Raw genomic sequence first — 10,125 nt, 5'->3', positions numbered from 1 at the left:
GCGTGGACGCGTCGCAGGCGATCGCGGGCGATCTACGGGATCGCGAACGTTGGGACCGCTCGGCGGCCTCGGCGCGGCTCTCGAGCGTGTATGCGTAATCGCGGCGATATAAGGTGGCCGCGCGATGCGGTTTCACGGATGCAGGGAGAAGGGGGTTACATCAGAGAGAATACGAAGGAGTCCGCTCTCGCGGCTCGGCTCGGTTTGTCGTTCACGATGACGACGACGACGACGGCAACGACGATGACACGACGCGCGAGATCGCGCCGTGCCGAGGCACCGCTTCGACTCCGCTTCGTTTCGCGAGGGCCGGGACCGACGAATGGCCGTCCGGGACCAGCTGGGTTCCACGATGAAGCTGGCCCGACTTGACGCGAGAGACCATGGCGCGTATGCACGAGGCAAGGCGGATCCGACAGCACAAACCGGCACGAAGGAACGGCTTCGACGGCGCGGAGCGCGAGCGAGAGGGGCCCGACGGGGCCTAATCTGACCGGAGGGGCTCCTATGCCCCCTTCGCGCTAACTCTCCCACGGCGAAAGGTGGTCGCCGACCGCGCGAGATGCTGCGGTCGGCCGAGATTTTCCTTGCCGACCATTCAGCATTAACAATAATACTTTTCTTATGTTATAAAAGCTTTACATGAGTGTTTTTTGTACAGATAGCTTCAGATATAAATTGTATTAAATTGCAAATATCTACAAGTTATATTTATATAAATTATATTCTTTATAAAAAAGCTTATCAAATTTTAATTACGTAAAAAACTATGATTTTCTCTCCTTTGGATCTTTATTTCTAATACTTTATTTTGTAGAAGTTTCTTTTTGAATTTATTTTAAAGTCTTGGTATTACTGAGAAATGTATTACGACTGTGCGTCTATAGGCCCCTTAGTTGAGGTTCTTATTTCGCTTGGGCGGGAGAGATCTCAGATTCAAACAACGCATCGCGTGGCTGTTCCCGCTCCACGCCGACTAAATATTTCACGGAATATATTAAGATATTAGTCACGTAACTCTGTGGATCCGCTACTATTAGCTTTCGAAGTAAAGTGATTTCCACGCGATCTTAAGGCACGTGATTGGTGCCCAAAACATGCGATATTTCAGTCTTGATACTAACATCCACATTTCCTTTTAACAATAACAGTTGATTCACTAAGATAATTATAGGCTTTCTAATTTCTAGAGTATCATTTTTCAAACGTTTTTACATTACTCTCTCCAAACATAATTCCAAAAAATAAATACATAAAAAATCAATTTCTAAAGCATCATATTTCAAACATTTTCACGTTACTCCAAACATAATTCTGAAAAAATGGATACATAAAAAAATGAATTATGTAAAAAATTAAAGTAGAAGATAATTATAATTATAATTTAATAAAAAAATGAATTGTAATAAATGAATAATTTTCTATTGTCTTTCAATATTCTCATTTCTTAAACTTTGCGATATTTTTCATTATATATTGTAAAAATACCTTAAAGGAACTAACTTCAAGCAATAAATTTAAGCCTTGCAAACAAGGTTGTAGTCTCCAGATACGAATCTTATTCTGTTATCAATTCTTCGACTCATTGTCAGACCACGTATCTATCTGGCGTCATACCGTCGTTGGCTGAACGTGCGAGGGGTCATGTTTCCATTCGCAGATAATTCACGAGAGAGTTCACGTTCAGAAATAGTTTGAAAGAAGAGAAACCTTTTTCTTCGCCTCTTATTTTACAGACAAATTAACATTTGTATTAACATATCTATATTTTTACACGCTTAATGATTTTTTCATGATTAAATCGAGACTGTTCGACATGATTTATTGTTAAATTATTGAAGTTAACACAAACATGGCATATATCTCAACCTCTGTTCTCTCTCTCTCTCTCTCTCTCTCTCTCTCTCTCTCTCTCTCTCTCTCTCTCTCTCTGTTTCTCTCTTTCTCCCTTTGACGCTGATACTTCGTTCAACTTGAGTGACTCTAGTACTCCGAGTACGTCAAGTTCACTCGAGCAGTTACGAGCACCGAAGGAATTACATCAAATTCGGTTCGGTAATCAAACAAATAGCGCATTCCTGCGTCAGATAATATAATGTGCCGCCGAAATATTTTCCGTTCCAGAAACCAGCTGATTGCAAAATTAAACAACCGCGACGGGCCGCGCGATAACAGTTTTATCACAAAGATAATAATTTTAAAGTCTGAACGCTCTCAACGATACAAACCCAACATCTAAATCCAACCTGTAGTAACTGCATTTATATGCACCACAATTTTATTCGCAATTTTAAATTAAGCACCTAAATATTATTATAAATATTATCCTAAAATTATTATTTAATAAATAATTGTCTTTAATGTCTATATTCTTGTAACGTTTAAGCGCGGTTATATTGTTTACTGCAGAATGATCTGAAGAAACGTTAGCCAAAAGCTGCGAGCTTTGATAAACAAGAATAAGCAATCGCGCACACGATACATATGTGCATACGCTCGAAATCATTTACGTTCATCGGCAGAAGCGGCGCGACGGAATGGTTGCTGGGTTTACTGATTATTCCGATTTGCTCAATTTGACCGGGGCATGAGATGAGCCACGTGCCGGGTGTTGGTTGAAGATTCCGCAGCGTTGCCAGTCCACAGTTGTCTTCATTCCAAACCATTGACACTGTTGAAGTACCTCTCGACTAGATGGCAACGTTGACATTGCCGCGCGAGCGTGCAGCTGGCATGATGCTCCGAGTCCGACGCCTAAATCGAGAGACAGTTTACAGCGGTCCAGCGGATGCTAAGGTAGCTTAGAGCTGTGCCGCGAGGGAGCCGATATGGTAGCGGGCGATCGTAGAAAATGGTACGGAAGAATGGAGAACGGAGGGATCTGTATCTATCCGCATATAACGCGCGCACATGCACATGTATTTATAGCTTCTTCACTAGTCGGCATCAGGAGAAGACTACGGGATCCGTCTCTTGCTCCGTGTTTGGGCGCCGCTGATACCTCGATAGCGGGGTGGGAATTAAATTTGAAATTACCTGTCTGTCGATGGAGACGAATATTGATGAATGACACGCGCGCGCGCGCGCGCGGTTTCATTCGAAAGTTTGAGAGGGCAATGATCGACTTAGAACTTTGGATGTCTGGAGTAGAATGGAGTTTGGGACCCTACGAGCATACAGTCGAAATAATTCATATTTTCTAAAAAAAAAAACTGTTTTCTATATTATTATCAAGGAGAAATGGTTGCATTAGTAATAACAGTTTAATCGTATTCAATAAAATAATTTCATCATTATTACTATCCGATACGATCAGTTTCTCAATTCTGCATTAACCGTTCCGTCATATGTCGTTTCCGACTGGATATATCTTGCACCTTATAGTATTGCTAATCCCAATGACGTTAATCCTGCTTGTCGATGATCTACGGCGTCTTAGAGCACCGCTATCTCGACGAACGTCTGGATCCATTACGCCGTTCGTTGTTGCGCCGAATGACTGTGAGGATTTATAGACGCATGTATAAGGCACTGTCCTCCCCGGAGTGAATGGATTTTATCATTTCATAGAGCCCCGTGAAATTCCTCATGGCCGGCCGACAATGACGGCCAATCAACAAACCATTCTCGATCTCCGCGTACATCGATTACAAAAGGAAACGTTCGAACGTGTCCGTCTAGAATTTTTAGTGACCCTCGCTTTTTTTTCTTCACGTCACTGTTCGTTTATTTTATTTCAATTGAGTTACATCGTCTTGAGTTACATCGTGAAAGCGTGAAACGCGCGTAAAACGACAGGATACGTGCGGGATTTCCCGCGTCGAGCTGTAGTTTTCTTCTCGACAATCAAATTATCATCGATTGATCTCAGCACGGTAGGTTTCTGTTTTCCTTTGCGGTGCACCAAAATGGTGACCCGCTGCGGAAACCGCGGTCAGGTAACACGAAACCGTTGCACTACATTTTCCGCGGGTTCGATGACGCAGACGGCTCGATAATAAATGTGACAACACAGCGAGTTTATCGCAAGATTATTATAAATAATAAAATCCATTCATTCCGGGGAGATATATTTGTAAACTATCGCAGTAAAAAAGATCAGTTTGTTTCCTCTCTATTCAATTTTTATAAATATCTGAAGACTCAGAATTGCTATTTCCATCTATTTATGGCAAAAGAAATTACTGAAATAGATCATACAATGTAAAAATCACGGGAATTACTGCCTGTTCAAGAGATTTTGCGATCTTTGAAGTACGTGGTGAATTATAAAGTAATGTCACGCTACTCTTCAAACGCACGGCTTAATAGGAGATATAAATGTGACCATTTCTATTTCTATCCAGACTGACCTTGCACTGCGATATTAATAGATGGTAAATCGCTGTGCAAATACAGATAGCGTTGCTACATTGAGTTCGTCGCACCTGCTTGTTAGATAAATTGATAAATTCCAGCACTAATCTTTATAAGGATTCAATTATATTACATAAAACAGACATTGCATTCTTTTCACCGGATAATGCTCAAGTTTGTTGATAAAAGAAAAGTAATTTTTATACAGATACATATTAGTTGTATTCCTAAACGTTTATTTAAATTTTCCAATTTTCTCGAAACTCTTTATGTACGTTTTTGAATAGCACTATAAAATATATTGTGATCATATCTTAAGAGATAGAAACGTGAGATTATACGATACATATTTTAAACCAAGCGCCTCAGACGGTATAGCGATTTCTGGTTACATTTGTTCATCAGCCGCACTGTGTCACTAACAGGTGGATCGATTCAATTTGTTATTACGTTAATAAACTTATTAAGTTGACAAATTGATAAAGAACAAATAGATACATTCACTATTTATAGAAAATAAGACTCACTCAAATTTTTTAATGTACTTTACTAACAATATTCAGATTTGATATATTGTGGTTTTGTATAATAAAATAAATATTGATTTTATAAAAGAAAAAGAAAAGAACAAAAAAACAGATAATTTGTTCAGAATAAAATCTCTTCTACGATAGAAGATTAATTATAATATACAAATTTTTTGTAAACCAAAAGAGTTAAAATATGCAATAATAAATAAGAACTTCAAATTTTATTAAGAATATTACTCAGAAATATTTTAAAATTTTTAAAATCTTCTTTAGTAAATGACTAATTGTAATATTTGCAACTATGGTGTGTTATGGTGCATGGCATCCTTAGCCAACTGTTCGGAGTTGGTGGATCGACGCGTTATACAAGCTTTGCGAAAAGGGAACAGCCGGCATCGTGACCTGTTCGCAAAGTGGAGGGGGTTTCCAATGCTGACACGACGCCATTAACCGTACGTCCATCGACGCGTGTATGGCACTGTTTGTCAGTTCTGCTGTTATTCCGAGGCGATTCGAGCATTCGAATCTTGGTGACCGCGGTGGCAGTCGACGTTTGCGAAAGGAGTCCGATTGAAATCAATTTTCTCGCCCGCACCCCCGAGAATTCGTAAGTACGAGCGAGAGAAGAACGATTTTTGAAAACAACTTGGTGCTGGTGTTCGACATGAATCGACTGCATTGTCGCATCGTGTGCCGTGGCGATGAAGAACGCGCGATTGGTATCCGGAGTTTCAGCGAACAATATCGCGCCGGGCGAGAAGTGCCGTGTCTTGTTTAAAAATTGCAAATATGTATTAATTGTTTTGTACGCGTTTTACCATTTCACATGAGCAAAATCCAACATGCGTGTCAGAACTGAGATTGTTCCGCCTCTTGTAACATGAGTCTGCAACGCTATCAACTATCAGTGTGCATTGACGCTTCTTCGATATCAGTATCTGTGGAAGTGTCGTAAACGTGAATGTTAACGCGATTATTCGGACGTAGAACTGATTTTGCGCATCGACATAATTTTATTTTAATCTTAATAAAGCTTCCACGAGCAGTTCTGTCAATACGTATTTACGTTGGTAACTCTGATGCGCGTCGACGCCCAAGTTTTGCGACGATTGTTCAATAACGTCATAGTCGGCGAGACCACGCTTAAAGCGCGCTTTACGTTCTCTCACATTCGAATTTTGATTTCAGTGTAAACAATGGCGATTGTGGAATCCTGTTGGTCGCCGTGCATCTGGTCGAACAGCGTTAAGACCGGTTGCAACGCTATAGCGTTTTACACAGTGGTGAGCATCTCTTAATTGGCTAAGAAGTTCCATGCAATTAGAGGCAGAGTTAAAGTATATCTAATAGAATATAATTTTAACATTCTGAGGTTTATTGTGCAAATATCACGTAATCAATATTTATTTTCTTTCAGGCAATTAGTGTAGTGTTAATTACGCTAATATGCTATCAACTGGCTGGTGGCGATTCCACACAGATATACAATCCGTTATTTGAAGCTGATGTAAGGGGATGTAAGTATGATATTAATCATGTATAAATGGAGTTTGTACACGGAAAAAAATTAAGTTAAATTTAGTCGTAAAATATGGATAACTAATATTTTTTGCAGCGAGAGCTATAGTTTAGCAATAGTAGCAAAACCTTTTGTTCTCGCTGCAAAAAATGTTACTCTCGTTGCAAAAAATGTTAGTTATCCATATATTACGACTATTTTAGCTATAGTAGCTAATCTTTTTATACACTGAAATAGTGTTTCAGAAACGGATATGAATTTTAGAACGCTAACTTACGTATATTTCGTTCTTACAATTTTCAAAGATTTTCGAAACTATATTTATGAAATGTATTTGTTCATACATATGACGTGAGAAATGTTTAATTATTAGTTATTACTTTAGCTAATCACACATTAAAATGCGATATTATAGTCGAAATTAAAAGAATCAACTTTTACTCAGGTCCTTTTAAATAAGAATACAAGTAGATTGATCGTATACAAATACGAGTTTAAGCAGTCACAAGTATAACTTCCGCATCAATCAGAAATTAATGATCCGACATTTGCAAAATTAAATAAACAATATCTATATAATTAAGTAAAAATCTATTGACATTTTAAAAATCTATTGACATATGTATGTGACTACGATTTAGATCACTTTGCTTTAACAAAATTCGAGCTTTCTTTTTATTTTATGTAAAGTTTTATGCTAATTCCTGAAGAATGCGAATAGCAAAAACGACGGAAAGTTTAAATAAAGCTTACAAAATCTTACAAACTTTCGCATTATCTAGAGAGGGTCATAAGTCATATAATTTTATTATCACGTTTTCACTAAGCTGGTGGGTGAGTGACTTCACTTCTTTTTGTCAAGTTCTGACTGTCATTTCTATTTAAATCATATTATAAACTATAATCACTAGTCAAATTTTATTTTTCTCGTAAAAGATAAAATTTTCTTTTTTTGTAACACTATTTTTAGATCACCCAATCTTGAAGTATTCACCTATTTATATAATTTAAAATTGTTTTATTAACACTAGACCTACCAGAGCTGTTCAAATAACCGGTTTATAATATTTTATAAAAATTACTCAATTTATAACGGTACATTGTTATGACTTTTGTTGTAATGTGTAAATAATTAAATTGATCAATTTACTCTTTCCTTTCATTTCTTTCTTAAAAGAGATATATACAGTATATTTAAATAACAGAAATTAATTGTCAGTGTTTCTAATGTTAGTCTTATTAGTTCATAGGCTTATACTTTACCAGTTTATAGATTCATAAGCTTTTAACTTTTATGATATTTTTAGTATTCTATTCAAAAAAATGAGAGACGCACGCAATTTTTAGCTATGCAAGTTGTCGGAGGCTTCCTCATCTTCTATCTGCTTCTGTTGGTCATATGCGCTTTGTTAATGGTTTACGGCATAAAGGAAGGCGTACGTGGATGGTTGTTGCCATGGCTCGTTGGATGGTTCATCGTTTGCTTGTTCCAGTTAGTCTTCGGACTATGGCTTTTAGGCGGCTATTATATTTATGTGAGTTCCTTTTCTTTATTTTGGCTATGATTCTGTTATCGTTCGATAAAAGTTCGCAATCATAACACTTATTTATGTTTTTATTTTAGTTGGACTCTGTATTCGCGACATTATGTAATTGGCTTTGGATGTCTTACAACGTAAGTGTATTTTTTTGTTTTTAGCGTTTCCGTGTTATCTAAGTTTTCTGGTCTTCATATCTCCCTGTTTTTTTTTTACAGATATACTGCTGGCTGGTTGTTTTGTCAATGTACAGAATATTTGCGAAGCTGCAGTCTCCGAACATAGAACTTTTGTGGCCTTGAAGAAAAGCGCAATGTACGATACAGCAATACGTGTACATCTATTGCCACCAAAGTAAGGAAGAATCTCTATTTCCATTTACTCGTAAACTCGACGTAAGAACGCGTGAACTTGTTAATAATAACGCAAAGTTCTCCAATCGTTTTAATATATACTTTCGAAATGTTTCAACGGGTGTCTAAGAAAGCGAAATTCGCCTTTTCATCGATGTATAGATATTTTTACAATTGGGCTTAAAGACTTTTATGACATGTACTTTTAATACAATATACATTCGACCATATTTGTCTTTAATAACGTTTCTAAAAATCTCAGAGAAGATTTTGGACCGCGTCAAACAAATCCCAATTATATTTTTGTATTTTTTTATATTCATATAACATTCAATTATAACATTGGTCACGTCGTAGCGCCTTTCTACTTAAGTTTCAATAATATACAACTATAGTCGATGAGAAGGTACGATATTTTGTTCATATAATAAGAGACTGAGAGAGGCCTTTTAAAATATCCGTCCGAATAATCATCATAATAAGCTTAGAATCTCGTTGAATAAACAAATCAAAATAGTAATGATATAGCATCAGGTTAGTTGAAAATTCATGTTAGGTCTTTTTACATGACCGTTTTACACGTTGTTCTGAGCATGTTGAGATATTATACATTTTTTTCTACAAACTATTTTTTCTACAGCATTAGTACAATAAAAAAAATATAAATTACTCGATATAGAAATAAGCATCTATTTATATTATACAAACAATTTATATTAAGAATAAATAAATATTCCATTATTACTATCTTTTATTATAAATGTAATTATGTACGTTATTTCTCTATTCTCCCTTCCTGGTATACAAAAAGCCTTATTTATACGACATAAAATAATACTTAAAGAATCTTTAATTACAAATATAATATATGTTTTTTACTGGAAGAAATATTTGTAAAAAAGGACAACTAACAACTTTCATGCTAACAGTTCTCATATTTCTTATGCTGTACGACAGTAGATGGCATGACGATTCACTTTATTCGAGCAAAGAAAATTTTATCTACAAATGGTATTCTCACAGATATTACAGATATTAAAAGGTAAATTTTATAACAAGAAAATTCTCATAATTTTGTAACACTTCATTAATCAATAACAGATATAAATATTATATTTTTACATCACGTGTCTCATGATAACTTGTCATTATTTAATATTTCTATTGTTTTACAAAAAGATTACAAGTCGTTGGCTTATTTAACATTAACATATACTATGACTTATATCCTGTTATTCAATTGCGGAAAGACCTAATGCAGAAATTGTGCGAATTTACCTGCAGTGCATTACTAAATCGAGCAACTGAGAGTTGCGCATATACATCGATTCCCGCGCGTTTACAGCAACATATAGGTTTCAACTGTTTGAAGTTGTACAGCATCATATCTTAAATATAGAATTTGTTGCAAATTGTAATCTTCATTTAAATTTTTATAATGTTTTCAACTTAATAAAATTTCTTAACTCATATGCATCCATAGATTTCAATTTGTTTATGTCTGCTTCTATGTTTTGTCTTCTGCACAGCTGTTTATCGTTAATCATTCACAAGAGTATATGTTATAAATGTGTAGATGTATGTAAATGTCCACAGTGTATTGAGCTCGAGTCCGTGGGTTCGCTAAGTTCAAATGAATGTATGAATCAGTCATTCCTGGTGAGTAACATCCGAATTGTCACAGTTTATCGTTTAACTTACGGAATGACGGGATGAAAATCGTACGCTCAATGATGCGCCGATTATCTTTGCGAGAAACCAGGCGCTTTCTAAGCGCGACCCGAGCAGCGCGGTTCCTGTTTCAGTGATTAATGACGACGCGAGAAATC

At 36.5% G+C, this 10,125-nt stretch overlaps 1 protein-coding gene across 1 annotated transcript; it reads left to right on the top strand.

Moving 5' to 3' along the window:
• Positions 1–5,314: 5,314 nt before the first annotated feature.
• Pasi1 (pasiflora 1) lies at positions 5,315–9,037 on the top strand. Its single transcript, XM_071715343.1, has 6 exons — positions 5,315–5,493; positions 6,075–6,169; positions 6,304–6,403; positions 7,753–7,940; positions 8,030–8,080; positions 8,162–9,037. The coding sequence occupies exons 2-6, from the start codon at positions 6,083–6,085 to the stop codon at positions 8,243–8,245; spliced, it is 510 nt and encodes a 169-aa protein (XP_071571444.1). The 5' UTR covers positions 5,315–5,493; positions 6,075–6,082; the 3' UTR covers positions 8,246–9,037.
• Positions 9,038–10,125: the final 1,088 nt, after the last annotated feature.

The sequence above is a fragment of the Temnothorax nylanderi genome, unplaced genomic scaffold, assembly GCF_030848795.1.
Source record: "Temnothorax nylanderi isolate EJ_2023f unplaced genomic scaffold, tnyl_v1.0 TNYL_tig0160_pilon, whole genome shotgun sequence".
NCBI classification, from domain to species: domain Eukaryota; kingdom Metazoa; phylum Arthropoda; class Insecta; order Hymenoptera; family Formicidae; genus Temnothorax; species Temnothorax nylanderi.
The sequence above is the reverse complement of the archived record's forward strand: the minus strand, read 5'-3'. Positions and strand labels throughout refer to the sequence as shown.

What these genes read in the sequence shown, in the direction of transcription:
- Pasi1 (XM_071715343.1), top strand. Translation starts at nt 6,083, where the DNA reads ATGGCGATTGTGGAATCCTGTTGGTCGCCGTGCATCTGGTCGAACAGC. An exon ending in CTATAGCGTTTTACACAGTG is followed by an intron (nt 6,170 to 6,303) that starts GTGAGCATCTCT and finishes ATTTTCTTTCAG; the next exon opens with GCAATTAGTGTAGTGTTAAT. An exon ending in TAGGCGGCTATTATATTTAT is followed by an intron (nt 7,941 to 8,029) that starts GTGAGTTCCTTT and finishes TTTTTATTTTAG; the next exon opens with TTGGACTCTGTATTCGCGAC.